Below are 26,124 nucleotides of genomic sequence, written 5' to 3'. Positions count from 1 at the left end.
ATACACGCACACACCCTCATGCACTTTACAAACACTTTAATTAACCTATATACACACACACACACACACACACACACACACACACTCATGCACTTTACAAACACTTTAATTAACCTATACACACACACACAACTTCATGCACTTTACAAACACTTTAATTAACCTATACACACACACACACAACTTCATGCACTTTACAAACACTTTAATTAACCTATACACACACACACACACACAACTTCATGCACTTTACAAACACTTTAATTAACCTATACACACACACACACACACACCCTCATGCACTTTACAAACACTTTAATTAACCTATACACACACACACACACACCCTCATGCACTTTACAAATACTTTAATTAACCTATACACACACACACACCCTCATGCACTTTACAAACACTTTAATTAACCTATATACACACACACACACACTCATGCACTTTACAAACACTTTAATTAACCTATACACACACACACAACTTCATGCACTTTACAAACACTTTAATTAACCTATACACACACACACACACACACACACACAACTTCATGCACTTTACAAACACTTTAATTAACCTATACACACACACACACACAACTTCATGCACTTTACAAACACTTTAATTAACCTATACACACACACCCTCATGCACTTTACAAACACTTTAATTAACCTATATACACACACACACACACCCTCATGCACTTTACAAACACTTTAATTAACCTATACACACACACACAACTTCATGCACTTTACAAACACTTTAATTAACCTATACACACACACACACACACACACAAACTTCATGCACTTTACAAACACTTTAATTAACCTATACACACACACACACACACACACAACTTCATGCACTTTACAAACACTTTAATTAACCTATACACACACACACCTTCATACACTTTACAAACACTTTAAGTAACCTATACACACACACACACACACACAACTTCATGCACTTTACAAACACTTTAATTAACCTATACACACACACCCTCATGCACTTTACAAACACTTTAATTAACCTATACACGCACACACCCTCATGCACTTTACAAACACTTTAATTAACCTATACACACACACACACGCACCCTCATGCACTTTACAAACACTTTAATTAACCTATACATGTTCACATCTACACACACACTTCTGAAACTCACCTACATACTTATACACAAAATGTTAGTGTATGAGTAATTTGTCTGTGTCCCCCAGATGAACTTGAAGAGATGCTGAACCCCATAGGAACCATCCAGACCAACCCGTACACTGAGAATTGTACAGCACTCCACATCCACCTCCCTGACTACAACCCTCACCCCATCCTATTCCCCCCCTTCGACAAGGTGAGGACACACCCACATTGACGTATTCAAACATGGTTGTAGTTATGAAGTATTTCTACCCCTGATATGGATGTGTGTGATCTACTCCTGCAGATTCTGGAGAAAGCTGCAGAAATCGCTGGGTCAAGCGATTGCTCGACCATGGTACTGTCGTGAGTTCCAACCACTCAAACACACACAAACACACTTAAACATCTACGCACTCCTTCCATCGCACAAGCACTCCTTCTACTCCAGAGCAGCAGGCATTTCTAGGACAGAAATACAGACACCAAATGTGTCAGAGGGGAGGGAGGAAATTGCTGTGACTGGTTTCCAGGGCAACCCAGTCAGTCCTGATTCTGATCCAGGGTGATGTTGGCAGGATGGTGCACTGCCACAATGTGTCTCTCCGAGGCTAAGATCAGACCTGCTGTTACACACACACACACACACACACACACATATATATATATATATATATATATATATATATATATATATATATATATATAGAACCAGTCAGAAGTTTGGACACATCCCCTCATTCAAGAGTTTTCCTTTGATTTTACTATTTTCTACATTGTAGAATATTAGTGAAGACATCAAAACTATGAAATAACACATATGGAATCATGTTGTAACCAAAAAAGTGTGAAACACTATATTTATATTTGACATTCTTCAAAGTAGCCAGCCTTTGCCTTGATGACAGCTTTGTAAACTATTGGCATTTTCTCAACCAGCTTCATGAGGTAGTCACCTGGAATGCATTTTAATTAACAGGTGTCCCATGTTAAAAGTTGATTTGTGGAATGTCTTTCCTTCTTAATGCGTTTCAGCCAATAAGTTGTGATGTGACAAGGTAGGGGGGTATACAGAAGAGCCCTATTTGGTAAAAGACCAAGTCCATATTATGGCAAGAACAGCTCGAATAAACAAAGAGAAACAACAGTCCACCATTACTTTAAGACATGAAGGTCAGTCAATACGGAAAATGTCAAGCACTTTGAATGTTTTTTCAAGTGCAGTCGCAAATACTATCAAGCGCTATAATGAAACTAGCTCTCATGAGGACCGCTACAGGAAAGGAAGACCCAGAGTTACCCCCAAATAAATGCTTCAGAGTTCAAGTAACAGACACGTCTCAACATCAACTGTTCAGAGGAGTCTGTGTGAATCAGGCCTTCATGGTCAAATTGCTGCAAAGAAACCACTACTAAAAGACACCAATAAGAAGAAGAGACTTGCTTGGGCGAAGAAACACAAGCAATGGACATTAGACTGGTGGAAATCTCTCCTTTGGTCTGATGAGTCCAAATTTGAGATTTCTGGTTCTATCCGCCGTGTCTTTGTGAGGCAGAGTAGATGAACAGATGATATCCGCATGTGTGGTTCCCACCGTGACTCATGGAGGTGGGGGTGCTTTGCCGGTGACACTGATTTATTTAGAATTCAAGGCACACTTAATCAGCATGGCTACCACAGCATTCCCATCTGATTTGCTCTTAGTGGGACTATCATTTGTTTTTCAACAGGACAATGACCCAACACACCTCCAGGCTGTGTACGGGCCATTTGATCAAGGAGAATGATGGAGTGCTGCATCAGATGACCTGGCCTCCACAATCACCTGACCTCAACCCAATTGAGATGGTTTGGGATGAGTTGGACCGCAGAGTGAAGGGAAAGCAGCCAACAAGTGCTCAGCATGTGGGAACTCCTTCAAGACTGTTGGAAAAGCATTCCAGGTGAAGCTGGTTGAGAGAATGCCAAAAGTGTGCAAAGCTGTCATGAAGGCAAAGGATGGCTACTTTGAAGAATCTCAAATATATTTGGATTTTTTTCAACTTTTTTGGTTACTGAATGATTCCATATTTTATTTCATAGTTTTAATGTCTTCACTATTATTCTACAATGTAGAAAATAGTCTAAATAAAGAAAAAACATTGAATGAGTAGGTGTGTCCAAACTTTTGACTGGTACTGTGTATATACACACACACACACACACACACACACACTCACACATACATCAACTCTCATAAAGACCCTGTGGGACAGGACACAGATGGTTATGTAACACTATGTGAAGCAGGGGGTGGGGGTGTATTGTGGGGGTTGGAGGTTGGAGGTTTTCTTGCTGTCTCAAGCTTCAAGCTCTTATTCTGTGTGTTGCCTAACAATGTTTCTTGTGGATCCATAAAGCAATCAAACTTGCGTGCAAGTACAGATCTATTTTTATCCCTCTAATGGGGGATAGGATTACTTGCAGTGTTCTCTGATTACATTTTAACTTCTACCTTTAGCGCAGTGTGCTACTCCTCTTTACATGGTGTGATTTCTTACCATTTGCTGCCACCTAGTGGTGACTGACCACCACTGCTGTTTCCCCACAGGGCCGAGGCGGTAAGAAGTTCCACATTGAGCTGAAGGAGATCATGGAGAGGGACCCTCTGTCCCAGCTATGTGAGAATGAGAAGGACCTCATCTGGACACTACGCTACGACTGCATGGAGAACTTCCCCCAGTCACTGCCCAAACTGCTGCTCTCCGTCAAGTGGAGCAAACATGAGGACATGGCCCAGGTTCATACATTTACATTGTGTCATTTAGCAGACACTCTTATCCAGAGCAACTTTTCATACTGTGCCAGATGTACCTAGCCTGTGTATTGACAGTGTTTTTTTTAACACAATCAATTCCTTCTCAATTGCAATAACTATTCTATTCATTCCAGTCTGATGAAAATGTTGTCTGAGTGTGCCTCAATGGTCTGATCCTAAATGGACCCCTAGCCCATACCACTATTTCCCTCATCAGTCCCCTTCAAAGATCTGCTGTGCTCCTGTATTGGTTATAAAGCATAGTGAATGATCTCTATATCTCTCTCTCTCAGCTCCAGGCCTTGCTGCAGATCTGGCCCAAGCTGAGTCCCAGGGACGCTCTGGAGCTGCTCGACTTTAACTATCCAGACCAGTATGTCAGAGAGTACGCTGTGGGCTGCCTGAAGGATATGAGGTACTCCTCACACACTCGCACATACCTATTCCTAGTTCACTTACTGTTGTAATGACTTACTCACTGCCTCTCTCCCTCCTCTCCCCCTCTTCCTACTTCATATTCCTCTCTCCCTCCTCTCCCCCTCTTCCTACTTCATATTCCTCTCTCCACTCTTCCCCCCCCCCAGTGATGAGGAGTTGTCTCAGTACCTGCTCCAGCTGGTCCAGGTGTTACGTTATGAACCCTACTATGACTGTGCACTCACCCGATTCCTGTTGAACAGAGCTCAGTGCAACCGCAACATAGGACACTTCCTCTTCTGGCATCTCAGGTGAGCGAGAGAGACTTGTGTACATGAAAAAGCAAGAGAGAGCATGTGTGCAAAGAACAAAAATATATAGGCTGTATTTCTTTCATGGTATAATTTCAGTGAGGTGAAGTATGTTAACCAACCCCAGGTATGAGTAACTGTAGGGTGACTGCGCTGCCCCCTGCAGGTCAGAGATGCACATGCCAGCCGTCTCTGTCCAGTTCTCTCTCATCCTCGAGGCCTACTGTCGTGGCAGCATCCCTCACATTGAGGTCCTGAAGAAACAGGTAGGACCCCAACACACACGTCCTGACTCCAACCTTAAGTCATGAGTTAATCACTACAGTACATCTATTTCTGTCACCACCTATAATTCTATAGTTTCCTCTGTCAGTTCAGAATGGGGTTATTTATAAAGAAGTCAGATGACAGCAGCCTGACCTCTAACCTCTGACCTCTACTGTATTAGCCCAGACATCCGCACTGTTGGCAGCTTCCTCCCACTTCCTGTCCATCCCCTCTCCTTCCTGTTTTGGAGTTAGCTACCACACTGTGGGATGTTTCGGGAAGACCATGCTGTCATGCGTAGCATCCTTGTCATATTTGGAAGGCAATTGCATTATAGTGCATAAATACAGCATACATCCGTGGTATAATTGAATCATTATTTCATTATTACATCACGTTGTAACAACATTACGCCCCCTCTCTCCATCTAGGTGGAGGCTCTGAGCAAGCTGAAGTCTGTGAACGAGCTGATCAAGCTGGGCACCATCAAGAACGCACGCAGTAAGACCAAGGAGGCCATGCTCACCAAAGAGGCCATGAAGACTTGTCTGAGACAGAGTGGCTACACAGAGACCCTCTCTGACCTGCACTCCCCTCTCAACCCCAGTGTCCTGCTCTCTGGAATCAAGTAAGGGTCAGGGGGGAGAGGTTAGAGGGGACTGGAGAGGGTGATCTGGGAGTGGAGAGGGTGATCTGGGAGTGGAGAGGGTGATCTGGGAGTGGATGTGGTTGGATGACTTTGATTTGACACATTTTTTTATTTTTCTTGTTCTTCTCTTTTCACTTGTCTCGCCCCTCCCTGCTCTTTCCCCTCCTCCCCCTTGCCAGTGTGGAGAAGTGTCGGTACATGGACTCGAAGATGAAGCCTCTGTGGATCGTCTACAACAACAAGCTTCTGGGGGGAGACACCCTGGGAATCATCTTCAAGAACGGAGACGGTACGAGGGCTGAGGGAGGGAGGTGGCTCTAACAGAGGAAATGTAAGATCACTAAAGTTCAGGGGGAGAGAGGGAGTGGAGGAGAGTGAGAGGGAAGAATAGTGAGGTCAAGATGGAGGGATGTGTATTATGGAAGGTGAAAGAAGATGGAAGGATGAATGAAAGACTGTAATTGTGTTTCTCTCTACCTCGCTCCAGACCTGAGACAAGACATGTTGACACTGCAGATCTTGAGGTTGATGGACCTGCTATGGAAGGAGGCCAATCTGGACCTCAGGTGTGTATATTAATATGATAAGAGGTGTGTGTGTGTGTGTGTGTGTGTGTGTGCGTGTGTGTGTTTCCTCAGGCGGACTCTGTCAGTCAGGCTTGTTTGTTCCTGCTCTCTGTGGGGAAGAGGAAGCTGTGTTGGGGGGGGACCCTAAATCACCCCCAGCTAGCCTGACCTCTAACCCCCCACATCCATACCCCCAGCATCACACACACACTACCCTGCTTCTCATCCTAATCAAATCCACACACACTAGCGCTCGCTCTCATACTCTAACACACACAGACACACACATCTGGAGCCGAGCAGTGTGTGGGATTGTTTTGACAGTTGAGCTTGGGGGCAGGCCTTTAGGTTACAGGGACAAGGGTTCAGAGAGGAGAGGAGAGGAGAGGGAGGGAGCTCTGCAGAGAGGATGATAATGGTGAGGATAATGAAACCGCTGTGATGTGGTGTTTTGGAGCGTAATCATGCGTACATTCTGGTCGTGTGTCGAGACAGAGCGGGGGGGAAATTATAGGATGCATCTCAATGGTGTTTATGATGATTAATTGGAACAAAATGTTTCCTCGTGTCTGTGCAGAATTGTACCTTACGGTTGCCTAGCAACTGGGGACCGGTCAGGGCTGATCGAGGTGGTGTCGTCGGCGGATACCATCGCCAACATCCAGCTGACCAGCAGCAACGTGGCGGCCGCCGCAGCCTTCAACAAGGATGCGCTACTTAACTGGCTCAAAGAGAAGAACTCTGGGTAAGACTTTTTTCATATAAAAAATGTGTATTACTGACATATTTCATAGATACAGCGCCTTCGGAAAGTATTCAGACCCCTCAACATTTTCCATGTTACGTCACAGCCTTATTCTAAAATGATTTTAAAATATATATATTCTCATCAATCTACACACAATACCCCATAATGATAAAGCAAAAACAGGTTTTTAGAAATTTTAGCAAATGTATTAAAAACAGAAATACCTTATTTACATAAGTATTCAGACCCTTTGCTATGAGACTTGAAATTGAGCTCACGTGCATCCTGTTTCCATTGATCATCCTTGAGATGTTTCTACAACTTGATTGGAGTCCACCAGGGGTAAATTCAGTTGATTGGACATGATTTGGAAAGGCACACACCTGTCTATATAAGGTGCCACAGTTGTCAGAGTAAAAACCAAGTCATGAGGTCGAAGGAATTGTACGTAGCCCCCCGAGACAGGATTGTGTCGAGGCACAGATCTGGGGAAGGGTACCAAAAAATATCTGCAGCATTGAAGGTCCCCAAGAACACAGTGGCCTCCATCATTCCTAAATGGAAGAAGTTTGGAACCATCAAGACTCTTCCTAGAGCTGGCCGCCCGGCCAAACTGAGCAATCGGGGAGAAGGGTCTTGGTCAGGGAGGAGACCAAGAACCCGATGGTCACTCTGGTCAGAGCTCCAGAGTCAAACCCCACCTCTTTAAGGAATACCTAGGATAGGATAAAGTAATCCCTCTCACCCCCCCCCCCCCCTTAAAAGATTTAGATGCACTACTGTTCCACTGGATGTCATAAGGTGAATGCACCAATTTGTAAGTCGCTCTGGATAAGAGCGTCTGCTAAATGACTTAAATGTAAATGTAAAATGTTTATCTGTGGAGATGGAAGAACCTTCTAGAAGGACAACCATCTCTGCAGCACTCGATCAATCAGGCCTTTATGGTAGAGTGGCCAGACGGAAACCACTCCTCAGTAAAAGGCACATGACAGACCGCTTGGAGTTTGCCAAAAGGCAACTAAAGGACTCTCTGACCATGAGAAATTAGATTATCTGGTCTGATGAAACCAAGATTGAACTCTTTGGCCTTAATGCCAAGCGTCTTGTCTGGAGGAAACCTGGCACCATCCCTACGGTGAAGCATGGTGGTGGCAGCATCATGCTGTGGAGATGTTTTTCAGCAGCAGGGACTGGGAGACTAGTCAGGATTGAGGCTCCAGAGATCTCAGGACCTCAGACTGGGGGCGATGGTTCACCTTCCAACAGGACAACAACCCTAAGCACACAGCCAAGACAACACAAGAGTGGCTTCGGGACAAGTCTCTGAATGTCCTTGAGTGGCTCAGCCAAAGCCAGGACTTAAACCTGATCAAACATCTCTGGAGAGACCTGAAAATAGCTGTGCAGCGACGCTCCACATCCAACCTGAGAGCTTGAGAGGATCTGCAGAGAAGAATGGGAGAAACTCCACAAATACTGTACATGTGTGCCAAGATTGTAGCGTCATACCTTTTCTAAAAACCTGTTTTTGCTTTGTCATTATGGGGCATTGTATGTAGATTGATGATGTAAAAAAAAATACAATTTTCTACATTTTAGAATAAAGCTGTAACCTAACAAAATGTTGAATAAGTCAAGGGGTCTGAATTCTTTCCGAAGGCTCTGTATGTATATAACAGGCAACATGTTAGTGAGCTGCTATGCTTTGGCGGTGCAAACCCAGGGAAGTCTCCCACTTGGCCAACACTTTGTTCTGTGTTTGTGTATTATGCAGAGATGCTCTGGAGAAGGCGATCGAGGAGTTCACCCTGTCATGTGCAGGCTACTGCGTGGCCACCTACGTCCTGGGGATAGGTGACCGCCACAGTGACAATATCATGGTTCGCAGCACTGGACAGGTGGGTTGAGGTGCTCCCCTCTACAACAGGCTAAATCACAGAGGTTCATTTATGGTCTTTTAATGGAGCTCAGAATCAAGTTCTTAAATCCTGTGTGTCTCTCAGCTCTTCCACATAGACTTTGGGCATATCCTGGGGAACTTCAAGTCCAAGTTTGGCATCAAGAGGGAACGCGTCCCCTTCATCCTGACCCATGACTTCATCCACGTCATCCAACAGGGAAAGACGGGCAACACTGAGAAGTTTGGCAGGTGAGCTTCTGTCCCCTTTCACTACTCAGGTCAGATAATCATTTATCTATGTGCTAGTTGAGTGAGTGTATAGTGAACAGAATGTGTGTGTTGTGCCTAGTTTCCGCAATTACTGTGAACAAGCCTACCTGATTCTGAGGCGGAATGGGAACCTCTTCATCACCCTGTTTGCCCTCATGCTGACTGCTGGACTGCCCGAGCTCACCTCCGTCAAGGATATACAGTACCTAAAGGTAAGACGTACACACACACACACACACAGACACATGCAGTACATAGTTGGCCGCTTCACATGGGCTACAGTTTACATGTGCTACAGAAATGTACTGTCCAAAATAATTTATGTTATGCTGCAATAAAAGTAGTTGTTAAGGCTCTCTATTCCCCCCCCCCCCCCCCCCCCCCCCTTCTCCACCTGTAGGACTCTCTGGCCCTGGGGAAGACCGACGACGAGGCACTGAAACAGTTCCGCCAAAAGTTTGACGAGGCGCTGAGAGAGAGCTGGACCACCAAAGTCAACTGGATGGCCCACAACGTGGTCAAAGACAACCGCTCCTAGAACAAGACAGTCGCACATCCTGGAGCTAGAGGGTGAAATGTTAAAGGTCAGGAGGGTCTGAGTTCTATCCAGTGCTGGGACAACAGTGACAGTGGGGGGGTAGTTGTTGCTAAGGGGTGAAGACCAGACAGGACTGGGCCACAAAGAAGGGAATCTAGAAGGCTATCTTAAACACACATGCTCTTACAGGCTTAAATCCCCCTCCCTTTGCATTTCCTCTGGCTTTTGAAGCTGCTGTGTGCCTCCAGGCAGTCCAGCAGTCCCATTGCCTCTCCCTGATCATGTGACATATTTGTGGGTAATGTGGTTGCGAGTATTGCACTGCTCAGTGAGAGTCAGAGCCCCCCCTCTGAGTTGTGAATGGACTGCCCCCTTGGAGACTGGACTAGACTGAACCAATGAGGAAGGAAGGGGACGGGGGTGGTTTCACCCACCTATTAGCAAGACTTCTGATCTGCCTTGTGTTGAACTAAAGGGAGAGGTCAGGGTTGACCACACCCACTCAAGGCCTCACACCGTGTCTTAAAACGACGCCAAAACGTGCACATAGCCAGAGGAAGTGCGTCTTATTGGACTTTTCCTCGCAAGGCCTCCAGTTCATCTCGAAAGTGTGCCTAAAAACTGCGAGAGGATTGTATTTGTTTAGTTTTTTTAAATGTTTTTTTTATTTCCATTTTAAGATGTTATTAAGATGCTATAGGACATGTATATGTGCCAGACTACTTTTTATTTATATATATATATATATATATATATATGTGTGTGTGTGTGTGTGTGTGTGTGTGTGCGCTGCATGGCCAAATTTTTCTGGATGTCTCTTGCCGATAGCTAAACAACAACTTTCCACACTCCGCTTATGCTGTCCCCTCCTAGTAGCTAGCTATTTCCCTCACTAATGTTGTCCCCTCCTAGTAGCTAGCTATTTCGCTCACTAATGCTGTCCCCTCCTAGTAGCTAGCTATTTCCCTCACTAATGCTTTTCCCTCACTAATGCTGTCCCCTCCTAGTAGCTAGCTATTTCCCTCACTAATGCTGTCCCCTCCTAGTAGCTAGCTATTTCCCTCACTAATGCTGTCCCCTCCTAGTAGCTAGCTATTTCCCTCACTAATGTTGTCCCCTCCTAGTAGCTAGCTATTTCGCTCACTAATGCTGTCCCCTCCTAGTAGCTAGCTATTTCCCTCACTAATGCTGTCCCCTCCTAGTAGCTAGCTATTTCGCTCACTAATGCTGTCCCCTCCTAGTAGCTAGCTATTTCGCTCACTAATGCTGTCCCCTCCTAGTAGCTAGCTATTTCCCTCACTAATGCTGTCCCCTCCTAGTAGCTAGCTATTTCCCTCACTAATGCTGTCCCCTCCTAGTAGCTAGCTATTTCCCTCACTAATGCTGTCCCCTCCTAGTAGCTAGCTATTTCCCTCACTAATGCTGTCCCCTCCTAGTAGCTAGCTATTTCCCTCACTAATGCTGTCCCCTCCTAGTAGCTAGCTATTTCCCTCACTAATGCTGTCCCCTCCTAGTAGCTAGCTATTTCCCTCACTAATGCTGTCCCCTCCTAGTAGTTAGCTATTTCCTCACTAATGCTGTCCCCTCCTAGTAGCTAGCTATTTCCCTCACTAATGCTGTCCCCTCCTAGTAGCTAGCTATTTCCCTCACTAATGCTGTCCCCTCCCTAGTAGCTAGCTATTTCCCTCACTAATGCTGTCCCCTCCTAGTAGCTAGCTATTTCCCTCACTAATGCTGTCCCCTCCTAGTAGCTAGCTATTTCCCTCACTAATGCTGTCCCCTCCTAGTAGCTAGCTATTTCCCTCACTAATGCTGTCCCCTCCTAGTAGCTAGCTATTTCCCTCACTAATGCTGTCCCCTCCTAGTAGCTAGCTATTTCCCTCACTAATGCTGTCCCCTCCTAGTAGCTAGCTATTTCCCTCACTAATGCTGTCCCCTCCTAGTAGCTAGCTATTTCCCTCACTAATGCTGTCCCCTCCTAGTAGCTAGCTATTTCCCTCACTAATGCTGTCCCCTCCTAGTAGCTAGCTATTTCCCTCACTAATGCTGTCCCCTCCTAGTAGCTAGCTATTTCCCTCACTAATGCTGTCCCCTCCTAGTAGCTAGCTATTTCCCTCACTAATGCTGTCCCCTCCTAGTAGCTAGCTATTTCCCTCACTAATGCTGTCCCCTCCTAGTAGCTAGCTATTTCCCTCACTAATGTTAGCACAACTTTGGAAAAGCAGTGCTCAGCAAGCTGGGGCAAAGGACACTGTGTCCCGGTGTTGGGATACACAGATTTGCCGTGCATGCTCTCCACACTGAATAGACTATCCCAGTGATATCCAGATGGTTACCAATATTATAGTATTTCTCATGAAGGCTGTTATCCTACTTGGAGTAAAACAAACTGTAGGAAAACATTTGAGTTAATTAACATTGGAGTTAACATTGATTTGGTGGTTTAGCTCTAGAGAAGAGGTGTCCAGTGGGGGGCAGTTCAATTCGGTTACGCAACTTCAGCCATTGAGAAATGGGGTGAATTAGACCATCAAATACTGGAACCATTTGAAATACAAGGAAGAGAGCCTAAAATGTTTCTACAACTTAATTTTGTGTTCCTGCTTTGGAATGTGGATGTAACATTCCTGTGTTCCATTTAATCAAGTTATGGTTGTTGTTGGACAAACAACAGGCACAATGGGTGAGTCATCACCAGACTACCCCATGGAGGCATTATCACGACACCGTGGGGGCATTATCACGACCCCGTGGAGGCATTATCACGACCCCGTGGGGGCATTATCGCGGCCCCGTGGGGGCATTATCGCGGCCCCGTGGAGGCATTATCACGGCCCCGTGGGGGCATTATCACGGCCCCATGGAGGCATTATCACGGCCCCATGGAGATTCGGTCTTAGACATAGACTTGCCTACGGATGTCAGATCTAGTCTTTCAAAGCACCAAGCTGCTCACATGACAATAACCACAATGAATAAACGAAGCATGTTACTAAAATGCCTTTTAGGACCAAAACAAAGAAAACCTTCAGTTGATTTAGGTTTGTTTTTACTGTGTTTTAAAGAATCTGTTCAGAAATTGAATGTTTGTGTGCAAAATGTGTCGCTTTCTTTTTCAGTGTATTTGTTTTTTAAATCAGCCAAATTGGGCGGAGTTTAAGACCTATGGGAGGGGTTTGCCAGCAGAGGGCGTAACACTGCGATTCAAAGCTACTTCCTGGTTTTGTCATGAGGTGCTCTCTGTTTTGATTTTGTGCAATATCCGTATAGGAGTCTACATGATGTAAATGAACCCTTGGGCCCTAATGCCTGAGGCTATAATGGTTGTCACTGTGGGTTCATATGTATTGTTGCTGTATTTCTCCCCACCAGCCTTCTTAAGTCTCTCAGACACTGAATATGGTCAAATGTACAGGCTTTTATGCTTTCACTGTTTTTTGTTTTCATATGAGTTTTATTAAAGTTATTTTCCATCTAACTGGATTTTCCATTTGTAATACATGGAACAGTGTGTGTTCGTTCAATCACTGCAGTGCCAGTGTGTCTGTGAATAAGATGTTCAGGAAATATACTACAACTTTGCAGGGCACAATGACGAGCACAGATTTGGTCCCTGTGCCTGGGATACTGTGATGAATGCAGATTGATTCCAGACCAAGATATCCTCCATTCTTTCCACTGTGGTTGTGTGAGGGAGGGAGGGAGGGAGGGAGGGAGGGAGGGAGGGAGGAGGCCCACTGCGGGGCCCATCTCTGCTCTGCTGGAGGGGACCAACATGCCTCTTTGCTGATGTCATGTGGTGGTGGTGATGCCGTACATGGTGGAGTAGCCAATGACCCTTATTGCCAGAATATGCATCCTGAATAGAACTTGGTTGTGGGTAAACGGCTAACAGGATTCAATTTGAAGATGGCAGGTAGGTCACGGTGCTATTTAGCTGTTGTTAATACCTGCAAATATCATGATTGATAGGTTGTTGTTTGTCTGCGAACATTTACGCAATGATTACCATTTTATAATTTCCCCAGCAATCTAGCTTGGGTAACAGTTGTTTACTTTAAGAACTCTGAATTTAAACGGGGAATTTTATTCAATTTTCTTCCCACACAACAAGTATTTTGTGTTTGTCCCCTATTCTCTGTCTGCAGTTGAAATAACTACTCTTGCTCTTTGTGTTTCCAGTGGGAATGATGACGAAGACCCCAGTTGAACCCATTCGCTCTGTTTGAATCTTCCTCAGTACTGTATTCACCGTCAAAACACAGCTGTTGACTCTTGACGTCAGTGAAGGCCAAACAAGTTGTTGACGGCCCTAAGTCCTGTATAAGACCATTTTCCACATCACACAGATGTCTTCAGAGGGCCTGTCTACCTTTCTCATATGTATCCTTCCCTTGTTCAAAGTTACCAATCAGGTGAATGAATTCATTAGTCCGAGCAGACCGTGTTGATGTCTGTGAATACCAAACCAGGTCAATGACAGCCTTAAATCCTAACATTAGTGACAAGCCAGAGTAGCAGATCCTGGGTGTCTAATAATCACAAGCCATTAGATGTGTATTTGTGGTGTTTGGCCAGTGACTCACGCTTGACACCAATTTCCTTTTCAATGTCCACCACCATTGAATGGTAATGTGGTTAGAGCCCTCGATCTTGGTCTCCTGGGTACGTAGGAGGCCTGTGTGATATTGAGGGGTTTCCTGCCTTCTGTAAATCTGTGTGCAATGTGTCTGTTATGGTCTATGATAACCTATAGGGAGGAGGTCAGAGACCTGGCATTGTGGTGCCTGGACAACAACCTCTTCACTCATTGTCATCAAGACGAAGGAGCTGATCGTGGACTACAGGAAACCAAGGGGCGAGCACGCCCCCGTCCACATGGGGCTCTAGTGGAGTGGTTTGAGAGCTTAAAGTTCCTTGGTGTCCACATCACTGAGGAACTAACATGGTCCACACACACCCACACAGTTGTGAAGAGGACACGACAGCGCCTCTTCCCCCTCAGGCAGCTGCAAAGAATTGCCATGGGCTCTCAGATCCTCAAAAGGTTCTACAGCTGCACCATTTAAAGCATCTTCAAAGGCTGCATCATCGCTTGGTACTGCAAGGCATCTGACCGCCAGACACTACAGAGGGTGGTGAGTATGGCCCAGTATGTCACTGGGGCCGAGCTCCCTGCCATCCAAGACCTCTACCAGGCAGTCAGAGGAAGGTCCAAACAATTGTCGAAGACTCCAGCCACCCAAGCAATAGACTGTTCTCTCTGCTACCGCACGGCATGCGGTGCCATTGCACCAAGTCTAGAACCAACAGGACCCTGAACATCAAAAAGAAAGGAAGACCAAGGCCCTGAACAGCTTCAAACCCCAAGCTAAATGGCTACCCAGACGACCTGCATTGACCCTTTTCTTGCACTGACTATGCACATACACTGGATGTGCATACTTACACTGACACCCCAACACAGACACACTACATACGCCCACCCACACACTCACACAACACTCGCGCACATGCATTCTGATGTCACGCACACTTTCACACTAACCCCATAAGCTACTGCTACTGTCTTATCTGTCCTGTTCCCTAGTAACTTTACCCCTAGCTATTTTATGGATTTATACATCCATGTCCCTGTCCCGTTCTGTCCCAGTCCCGTTCTGTCCTGTTCCCTAGTAACTTTACCCCTAGCTATTTTATGGATTTATACATCCATGTCCCAGTCCCGTTCTGTCCCAGTCCCGTTCTGTCCTTTTCCCTATTAACTTTACCCCTAGCTATTTTATGGATTTATACATCCATGTCCCAGTCCCGTTCTGTCCCAGACCCGTTCTGTCCTGTTCCCTAGTAACTTTACCCTTAGCTATTTTATGGATTTATACATCCATGTCCCAGTCCCGTTCTGTCCCAGTCCCGTTCTGTCCTGTTCCCTAATAACTTTACCCCTAGCTATTTTATAGATTTATACATCCATGTCCCAGTCCCGTTCTGTCCCAGTCCCGTTCTGTCCTGTTCCCTAGTAACTTTACCCCTAGCTATTTTATGGATTTATACATCCATGTCCCAGACCCGTTCTGTCCTGTTCCCTAGTAACTTTACCCCTAGCTATTTTATGGATTTATACATCCATGTCCCAGACCCGTTCTGTCCCAGTCCCGTTCTGTCCTGTTCCCTAGTAACTTTACCCCTAGCTATTTTATGGATTTATACATCCATGTCCCAGTCCCGTTCTGTCCTGTTCCCTAGTAACTTTACCCCTAGCTATTTTATGGATTTATACATCCATGTCCCAGTCCCGTTCTGTCCTGTTCCCTAGTAACTTTACCCCTAGCTATTTTATGGATTTATACATCCATGTCCCAGTCCCGTTCTGTCCCGTTCTGTCCTGTTCCCTAGTAACTTTACCCCTAGCTATTTTATGGATTTATACATCCGTGTCCCAGTCCCGTTCTGTCCTGTTCCCTAGTAACTTTACCCCTAGCTATTTTATGGATTTATACATCCATGTCCCAGTCCCGTTCTGTCCCAGTCCCGTTCTGTCCTGTTCCCTAGTAACTTTACCCCTAGCTATTTTATGGATTTATACATCCATGTCCCAGTCCCGTTCTGTCCTGTTCCCTAGTAACTTTACCCCTAGCTATTTTATGGATTTATACATCCATGTCCCGTTCTGTCCCAGTCCCGTTCTGTCCTGTTCCCTAGTAACTTTACCCCTAGCTATTTTATGGATTTATACATCCATGTCCCAGACCCGTTCTGTCCCAGTCCCGTTCTGTCCTGTTCCCTAGTAACTTTACCCCTAGCTATTTTATGGATTTATACATCCATGTCCCAGTCCCGTTCTGTCCCAGTCCCGTTCTGTCCTGTTCCCTAGTAACTTTACCCCTAGCTATTTTATGGATTTATACATCCATGTCCCAGTCCTGTTCTGTCCCAGACCCGTTCTGTCCTGTTCCCTAGTAACTTTACCCCTAGCTATTTTATGGATTTATACATCCATGTCCCAGTCCCGTTCTGTCCCAGACCCGTTCTGTCCTGTTCCCTAGTAACTTTACCCTTAGCTATTTTATGGATTTATACATCCATGTCCCAGTCCCGTTCTGTCCCAGTCCCGTTCTGTCCTGTTCCCTAATAACTTTACCCCTAGCTATTTTATAGATTTATACATCCATGTCCCAGTCCCGTTCTGTCCCAGTCCCGTTCTGTCCTGTTCCCTAGTAACTTTACCCCTAGCTATTTTATGGATTTATACATCCATGTCCCAGACCCGTTCTGTCCTGTTCCCTAGTAACTTTACCCCTAGCTATTTTATGGATTTATACATCCATGTCCCAGTCCCGTTCTGTCCCAGTCCCGTTCTGTCCTGTTCCCTAGTAACTTTACCCCTAGCTATTTTATGGATTTATACATCCATGTCCCAGTCCCGTTCTGTCCTGTTCCCTAGTAACTTTACCCCTAGCTATTTTATGGATTTATACATCCATGTCCCAGTCCCGTTCTGTCCTGTTCCCTAGTAACTTTACCCCTAGCTATTTTATGGATTTATACATCCATGTCCCAGTCCCGTTCTGTCCCGTTCTGTCCTGTTCCCTAGTAACTTTACCCCTAGCTATTTTATGGATTTATACATCCGTGTCCCAGTCCCGTTCTGTCCTGTTCCCTAGTAACTTTACCCCTAGCTATTTTATGGATTTATACATCCATGTCCCAGTCCCGTTCTGTCCCAGTCCCGTTCTGTCCTGTTCCCTAGTAACTTTACCCCTAGCTATTTTATGGACTTATACATCCATGTCCCAGTCCCGTTCTGTCCTGTTCCCTAGTAACTTTACCCCTAGCTATTTTATGGATTTATACATCCATGTCCCGTTCTGTCCCAGTCCCGTTCTGTCCTGTTCCCTAGTAACTTTACCCCTAGCTATTTTATGGATTTATACATCCATGTCCCAGACCCGTTCTGTCCCAGTCCCGTTCTGTCCTGTTCCCTAGTAACTTTACCCCTAGCTATTTTATGGATTTATACATCCATGTCCCAGTCCTGTTCTGTCCCAGTCCCGTTCTGTCCCGTTCTGTCCTGTTCCCTAGTAACTTTACCCCTAGCTATTTTATGGATTTATACATCCATGTCCCAGACCCGTTCTGTCCCAGTCCCGTTCTGTCCTGTTCCCTAGTAACTTTACCCCTAGCTATTTTATGGATTTATACATCCATGTCCCAGTCCTGTTCTGTCCCAGTCCCGTTCTGTCCTGTTCCCTAGTAACTTTACCCCTAGCTATTTTATGGATTTATACATCCATGTCCCAGTCCCGTTCTGTCCCGTTCTGTCCTGTTCCCTAGTAACTTTACCCCTAGCTATTTTATGGATTTATACATCCATGTCCCAGTCCCGTTCTGTCCCGTTCTGTCCTGTTCCCTAGTAACTTTACCCCTAGCTATTTTATGGATTTATACATCCATGTCCCAGACCCGTTCTGTCCTGTTCCCTAGTAACTTTACCCCTAGCTATTTTATGGATTTATACATCCATGTCCCAGACCCGTTCTGTCCTGTTCCCTAGTAACTTTACCCCTAGCTATTTTATGGATTTATACATCCATGTCCCAGTCCCGTTCTGTCCTGTTCCCTAGTAACTTTACCCCTAGCTATTTTATGGATTTATACATCCATGTCCCAGACCCGTTCTGTCCTGTTCCCTAGTAACTTTACCCCTAGCTATTTTATGGATTTATACATCCATGTCCCAGACCCGTTCTGTCCTGTTCCCTAGTAACTTTACCCCTAGCTATTTTATGGATTTATACATCCATGTCCCAGACCCGTTCTGTCCTGTTCCCTAGTAACTTTACCCCTAGCTATTTTATGGATTTATACATCCATGTCCCAGTCCCGTTCTGTCCTGTTCCCTAGTAACTTTACCCCTAGCTATTTTATGGATTTATACATCCATGTCTTATACAATTCTTATACAAACACTAGCGACTATAACTTTCTAGGCAAAACATACAAATGGTTTAATTACAATCAAAAACTCTGATTTTAGTCAAATAATTTACCGGGAACTGAACAACGGCCTCCTGCATTGCAGGCAAGAATTGTACCACTGAACCACGAATGCAATATGGATACCCAAGACTCTCCGCAAAATAAACCCACTTTACATTTGTCTGTATTCGTAACTCCAACATCGAGACTACAAAAATAGCCCTAACTTAAAAGGTTCCAGCTATTATTCTCCCATTCCAAATTAATTAGCAGTCAAACAAAAAAATCGACATTTATAGACTAGGAAACAGATCTTGTGCCTTTTAATAAAAGTAGATTATGTTTACTCATGCAACATATTTCTAAAACTTTACTACATCACATTAATCACGTACTGATAATTAGTTTGATGGAAAACCTTAGGCTTTGTACAAAATTATAAATTACGTCTAGATTTCCTCTTACTTTTACAGCCGCACAATCCTTTTTTCTGTCCCAGTCCCGTTCTCTCTGTTTCCTCCTCCTGCTGCTCTGTCCTCCAGCACCGCCATCAAGAACTCATCTCTTATACACATTCTCTTTTCATTTTCCCCTTTATAATACTGGAAATCTCTCCTAGGCCTCGGTCTATTTTTCTTCTTCCATGTGTGTGTTCTCACTTTCTACCGCTCTCACAATCTACGTGTATGGATTTCTATGATCTATGTCTGTGCTGTTTATCGTTACCTAGTTACAATCTACGTGTATGTATTTCTATGATCTATGTATGTGCTGTTTATCGTTACCTAGTTACAATCTACGTGTATGGATTTCTATGATCTATGTCTGTGGTGTTTATCGTTACCTAGTTACAATCTACGTGTATGGATTTCTATGATCTATGTATGTGCTGTTTATCGTTACCTAGTTACAATCTACGTGTATGTATTTCTATGATCTATGTATGTGCTGTTTATCGTTACCTAGTTACAATCTACGTGTATGGATTTCTATGATCTATGTCTGTGCTGTTTATCGTTACCTAGTTACAATCTACGTGTATGGATTTCTATGATCTATGTATGTGCTGTTTATCGTTACCTAGTTACAATCTACGTGTATGGATTTCTATGATCTATGTCTGTGCTGTTTATCGTTACCTAGTTACAATCTACGTGTCTGTATTTCTATGATCTATGTCTGTGCTGTTTATCGTTACCTAGTTACAATCTACGTGTCTGTATTTCTATGATCTATGTCTGTGCTGTTTATCGTTACCTAGTTACAATCTACGTGTCTGTATTTCTATGATCTATGTATGTGCTGTTTATCGTTACCTAGTTACAATCTACGTGTCTGTATTTCTATGATCTATGTCTGTGCTGTTTATCGTTACCTAGTTACAATCTACGTGTATGGATTTCTATGATCTATGTATGTGCTGTTTATCGTTACCTAGTTACAATCTACGTGTCTGTATTTCTATGATCTATGTCTGTGCTGTTTATCGTTACCTAGTTACAATCTACGTGTATGGATTTCTATGATTTCTCTTCCCTGGAAACGTTATCAAAAGCTTTGCCTATCGATCGGACATTAGATCTCACTTCCACATCTATCAGTTATTACCCAGGGGACATGCATCCCTGGTTAAACTCGGGTTGTATTTATCCAATCTCACTCCGCTATTTTAAGTTTCCCTCCCACTTTTTTGGATATTATTTCTTTCAGTATTGAATAGGTTCAGTTATTCCGTTCGCCTAGGATTACCTTGCCTTCTCACCAAGCCTAATTTATCCTCACCTGTATGTCTTTTGAATTAATGGCTATCCTATTTGTACAAAACGACCGTCCTATCTAACAAAACTTACTATATCCCACCCTTAATAACCCTTCGGCTAGCAAAGCCAGAATCTATTAAGTTAAATTTTTGTTTTACGGTAGTGCACCTACCACATGTCACACACAATCCTTGTATATTGGTCATACAGGTAACCCAAAACATCTGTTTGAAATAGCGAAGCTCCTATTATTGATCAATTCTAAATTTTAGAACATCAAATCAAAGATAACTTACATCATTCCTCCCAAATTCGAGAATAAAGACTATTTACCGTCGTCTTGTAGACTGGGAAAGGCAATGCCGGTTCGATTCTGTCACCGTCTATGTTGACCTTAGATAACATATGCCGGCCTGTTCTTTAACCTCAATTCAGAGGCCAGGTCTTTAAATAACGGGACTAGACCCGCCCGTGCACAGTTTTCGGCGTAACCTTCTGACGACAGAGGCAGGTCTTGGATATCGGCTCAAAGGACCAATTGTTAATGTAATTTCATAATTCCAATATGTTTTCATTAATTGAATTCACTTAGTCTATTTTATGAGAATTTGTAAGATTCTTATTTGCATAAAATAGACAGAGACCAGTCTAATCGAAATTAGATAATAGTATTTATTCTCGGAGCGCGCTGCCATGTAACCACGAACAACAGTTTATATACAAAATGTGATGTCATAGGTTATGAAACGTCCCTCCTCCTATCGACCAGGACCAGAACGGGTTCAATAGTTTATTCCAACCCACTAGCTCGCTCACTCCAAACACACACTTATCTAGATTAACTTCTGGAATCTTCACCTTCATCCATCACTATTTAGAAGACAGTTCCAGATAATGGAAAACCCAGGAAAACACTCTCTGCCTTATCTAAACATCCCAGAGCTAAGTTGAGTAGCTTCAACCATAGGTTAACGACCCTTTCTGCTTACTTAAAACCCACAATTACAGTTTAATTACCCCCTGTTTCATGCTCCACAATCCCTTCCTTATGAATTAATGTTATTAATCAGATATAATAAAACAGAGTATAAGTTTCATTAGTTATAGTTCTATTTAAAATGTAGATATTGTTTAGTCATTCTTCATAAAATTCCTAACAGCTGCACATTGACTGGTTATTTTTTTTACACTTTATTATTATTCGCGTCACTACTTCCATTTATTACATGTTTTATCTTTAACTCTTGCATTGTTGGAAAAGGACACGCAAGTAAGCATTTCACTGTTTATGGGGAAGCAGGTAGCCTAGTGGTTAGAGCTTTGGGCCAGTAACCGAAAGGTTGCTAGATCAAATCCCAGAGCTGACAAGGTAAAATCCTGTCATTCTGCCTATGAATAAGGCAGATAAGCCACTGTTCCCTCTAGGCCATCATTGTAAATACAAATTTGTTCTTAACTGCCTTGTCTAGTAAAATAAATAACTGTTGTTTATAAAGCATGTGACAAATAGGATTTGACCTGTGTTACTTCATTTGGAATATCTGTTGAGCTTTGATCTAGTGTTCAAAAATAGCCCTACATTCAATTTTTTGTTGAGGTATTATAAAATAAAGGGTACAGGAATAGAATTGCATCCCCCGACCCACCCCTGTCTGTCTCTATGCTGCAATAGTCTATGTGCCGGGGGGCTAGGGTCAGTCTGTTATATCTGGTGTCCTGTGTGAATGCAAGTATGCTCCCTCTAATTTATTGGGCGGCAGGTAGCCTGGCACGTAGGAGCTTTGGGCCAGTAACCGGAAGGTTGCTGAAACGAGTCCCTGAGCCGCCAAGGTCAAAATCTGTCGCAAGGCAGTTAACCACTAACAACAATTGCTCCCCAGGCACGGATGACGTGAATGTCAATTAAGGCAGCTCCCTCACCTTCTTGATTCAGAGGAGGTTTGCTAAATGCAGTAGAAACATTTCGGTTGAAAGTAGTCAGTTGTGATTGGGAGTCCCATAGGGCGGCGCACAATTGGTTCGGCCGGGGTATGCCGTCAATGTAAATAATTGACTTGCCTAGTTAAATAAAATGTATTACAAAATATGACTTCCAGGAATGACCAGCAGAGGGAGCCATGGTACTTATTTAGGCCTCTCCCAGTAACGGAATAGACAAGACTAGCTCATTTTTCAGACAGCAATTCACATCATGGCAAATCCTATACGCACGTTCATAAATCATACATTGCACATCCATACGCATGTTAAAAACATGCCAACATGTTCACCTGATTAATGCTCTCTTCACTGTGACCTTTATACCTGGGCATGGCTGACACCTGCGGCTCCAGTCATGGACTAATCAATCAGAAGTCCATTAATCAATGATACCACGGAAGCCTGCAGTTATGCAGAATAGGAGCTATTGTGCAACCACACTGAACAAAATATAAACACAAAATGTAAAGGGATGGTTTCATGAGCTGAAATAAGTTACCAGAAATGTTATGTACATACATTTGTTTACATCCCTGTTAATGAGCATTTCTCCTTTCCCAAGGTAATCCATCCACCTGACAGGTGTGGTATATCAAGAAGCTGATTAAAAAGCACGATCATTACACAGGTGCAACTTGTGCTGGGGGCAATAAAAGGCCACTATGTGCTTTTTTTTGTCACACAACACAATGCCACAGATGTTTCAAGTTTTCAGGGAGCGTGCCATGGGACCACACAGCCGTCATACCACTCAGGAAGGAGACGCGTTCTGTCTCCTAGAGATGAACGTACTTTGGTGCAAAAAGTGCAAATCAATTCCAGAACAACAGCAAAGGACCTTGTGAAGATGATGGATGAAACAGGTACAAAGTATCTATATCCACAGTAAAACAAGCCCTATATCGACAACCTGAAAGGCCGCTCAGCAAGGAAGAAGCCAGTGCTCCAAAACCGCCATAAAATAGCCAGACTACGGTTTGCAACTTCACATGTTGACAAAGATCATACTTTTTGGAGAAATGTCCTCTGGTCTGATGAAACAAAATAGGACTGTTTGGCCATAATGACCATTGTTATGTTTGGAGGGAAAAGGGGAAGGCTTGCAAGCTGAAGAACACCATCCCAACTGTGATGCATGGGGATAGCAGCATAATGTTGTGGGGGTGCTTTGCTGCAGGAGGGACTGGTGCACTTCACAAAAGAGATGGCATCATGAGGGAGGAAAATTGTGGATATATTGAAGCAACCTCATGACATCAGTGAGGAAGTTAAAGCTTGGTCACAAATGGGTCTTCCAAATGGACAATGACCCCAAGCATACTTCCAAAATGGTGGCAAAATGGCAACAAAGTCAAGTTATTGGAGTGGCCATCACAAAGCCCTGACCTCAATCCTATAGAACATTTGTGGGCAGAACTGAAAAACGTGTGCGAGCAAGGAGGCCTACAAAGCTGACTCCGTTACACCAGCTCTGTCAGGAGGAATAGGCCAAAATTCACCCAACTTAGTGGGAAGCATGTGGAAGGCTACTGAAATGTTTGTCCCATGTTAAACAATTTTAAAGGCAATGCTACCAAATACTAATTGAGTGTATGTAAACTTCTGACCCACTGGGAATGTGATTAAAGAATGAAATAATTCTCTATTCTGACATTTCACATTCTTAAAATAAATTGGTGATCCTAACTAACCTAAAACAGGTTATATTTACTAGGATTAAATGTCAGGAATTGTGAAAAACATTTTAAATATATTTGGCTAAGGTGTATGTAAACTTCCAACTTCAACTGTACATGTCAGATGTCAGTACATCCAGTCACCCAAGTCAGACTGTTCTCTACTATCACATGGCGAGCGGTACTGGAGCTCCAAGTCTAGGACTAAAAGGCTCCTTAACAGCTCCTACCCCGAAGCCACAATGTATCAAATGGCCACCGGACTATTTACATTAACACCCCCATGTGTTTTGTACACTGCTACTGCTTGCTGTTAATCTATACATTGTCACTTCACCCCTACCTACTGTGGCAGACCACAGGGTTTGGTCAAGACGTTTACACAGATCAGACACGGACAGAGCAGGATTAGCTCAGTTTCAAGGGTGTTTATTTAAATAATAAATCAAAAAAGAAAAGGATAGGTCTCCCCCATGAGACCCTCTCCAGGATTCCGTCTTCTGGGCTCCGGGTCTTGCTGTATCAGGTCGGGCACAAAAACTGACCTCATACCTCTGCAACCGTCCCCAACTATACAAGAGTCCTTTCTTCCCCCCCACTCTCTCCCTGTGTGCTGCCCTTCTGGCAGCTTTATGGGCCTTGCACAGCTGTTTAGCAATCAGCCCTTGATTACTCACAAACTCCCAATAAGGCCAGAGAGCCAGTCGAGACCTGGCATGTCCAGCAGATGGAGCCATCGTCTCATGATGTATACTCCGTCTGTCACCAGGCCTTGACGAGTCTCCCCCTGGTGGCTGACCTGTTGTTTGCCACACTACATGTACAAATTACCTCAACTAACCTGTACCCCCGAACACTGACTCGGTGCCGGTACCCCCTGTATATAGCCTCGTTGTTATTTTATTGTGTTACTTTTTTATTCTTTTTTACTTCAATTTATTTGGTAAATATTTTCCTAACTCTTCTTGAACTGCACTGTTGGTAAAGGTCTTGTAAGTAAGCATATCACTGTAAGGTCTACACTGACATAGTTTGATTTGATACGTACAACAACTAGGTCACGTGGGCAAGCAGTGCTGATGTCATGATTGTGAACAGTGCGTCATGGTGGGGTTATGGTATGAGCAGGCATAAACTACGGACAACGAAAACAATGGCAATTTGAATGCACAGAGATACCATGACGAGATCCTGAGGCCCATTGCCATGCCTTTTATCCGCCGCCGTCACCTCATGTTTCAGCAAGGATCTGTACACCATTCCTGGGAGATGAAAAAGTTCCAGTTCTTCCATGGCCTGTATAACCATCAGACATGTTACCCAATGGGCTGCTTGGAAGGCTCTGGATTGACATGTACAACAGTGTGTTTCAGTTCCTGTCAATATCCAGCAACTTCAGAAAGCCATTGGAGAGGCAAATAAATGCGGTCCTAATAAATGGACATTTTGGATATACTGTATATGGACGGAATGAATCAAACAAAAGGACCATTTGTGATGTTTATGGGAAATATTGGAGTGCCAACAAAAGAAGCTTGTCAAAGGTAAGGCATGAATTATATTTTTATTCCTGCGTTTTGTGTCGCGCCTGCAGGGTTGAAATATGTTTCTCTCTCTTTGTTTACTATGGTGCTATCCTCAGATAATAGCATCGTTTGCTTTCGCCGAAAAGCCTTTTTGAAATCTGACATGTTGGCTGGATTCACAACACGTGTAGCTTTAATTTGGTATCTTACGTGTGTGATTTCAAGAAAGTTTGATTTTTATAGTAATTTATTTAAATTTGGCGCTCTGCATTTTCCCTGGCTTTTGGCCAAGTGGGACGCTACCGTTCCAGAGAGGTTTTTAACCTCATTGAGCATTCTGCACTGTGCTCTTACAGTCATCTTTGCAGGACGCCTACTCCTAGGGAGAGTAGCAACAAGTGTTGAATTTTCTTCATTTATAGACAATTTGTCTTACCGTGGACTGTTGAACATCAAGGCTTTCAGAGGTACTTTTGTAACCCTTTCCAGCTTTATGCAAGTCAACAATTCTTAATCCTAGGTCTTCTGAGATCTCTTTTGTTCGAGACATGGTTCACATCAGGCAA

General features: G+C 43.9%; 1 protein-coding gene and 1 pseudogene across 3 annotated transcripts in view; both read left to right on the top strand.

The window, feature by feature from the left end:
• LOC115136609 (phosphatidylinositol 4,5-bisphosphate 3-kinase catalytic subunit beta isoform-like) overlaps positions 1-11,026 on the top strand; it is a 101,364-nt gene extending 90,338 nt beyond the window's left edge. For all 3 annotated transcript variants that reach the window (XM_065024312.1, XM_065024311.1, XM_065024313.1), the window contains 14 exons: positions 1,254-1,384; positions 1,478-1,528; positions 3,762-3,950; positions 4,262-4,383; positions 4,553-4,696; positions 4,863-4,962; positions 5,395-5,591; positions 5,792-5,901; positions 6,100-6,178; positions 6,756-6,923; positions 8,704-8,827; positions 8,933-9,078; positions 9,179-9,311; positions 9,500-11,026. In XM_065024312.1, the coding sequence (XP_064880384.1) occupies positions 1,254-1,384; positions 1,478-1,528; positions 3,762-3,950; positions 4,262-4,383; positions 4,553-4,696; positions 4,863-4,962; positions 5,395-5,591; positions 5,792-5,901; positions 6,100-6,178; positions 6,756-6,923; positions 8,704-8,827; positions 8,933-9,078; positions 9,179-9,311; positions 9,500-9,637 (1,832 nt within the window). In that variant the 3' untranslated portion in view covers positions 9,638-11,026. The remainder of the gene's footprint in view (positions 1-1,253; positions 1,385-1,477; positions 1,529-3,761; positions 3,951-4,261; positions 4,384-4,552; positions 4,697-4,862; positions 4,963-5,394; positions 5,592-5,791; positions 5,902-6,099; positions 6,179-6,755; positions 6,924-8,703; positions 8,828-8,932; positions 9,079-9,178; positions 9,312-9,499) is intronic.
• Positions 11,027-12,316: 1,290 nt separating this feature from the next.
• LOC115137738 (period circadian protein homolog 2-like) overlaps positions 12,317-26,124 on the top strand; it is a 31,436-nt pseudogene continuing 17,628 nt past the window's right edge.

The sequence above is a fragment of the Oncorhynchus nerka genome, linkage group LG11 (genome assembly GCF_034236695.1).
Source record: "Oncorhynchus nerka isolate Pitt River linkage group LG11, Oner_Uvic_2.0, whole genome shotgun sequence".
NCBI classification, from domain to species: domain Eukaryota; kingdom Metazoa; phylum Chordata; class Actinopteri; order Salmoniformes; family Salmonidae; genus Oncorhynchus; species Oncorhynchus nerka.
The sequence above is the reverse complement of the archived record's forward strand: the minus strand, read 5'-3'. Positions and strand labels throughout refer to the sequence as shown.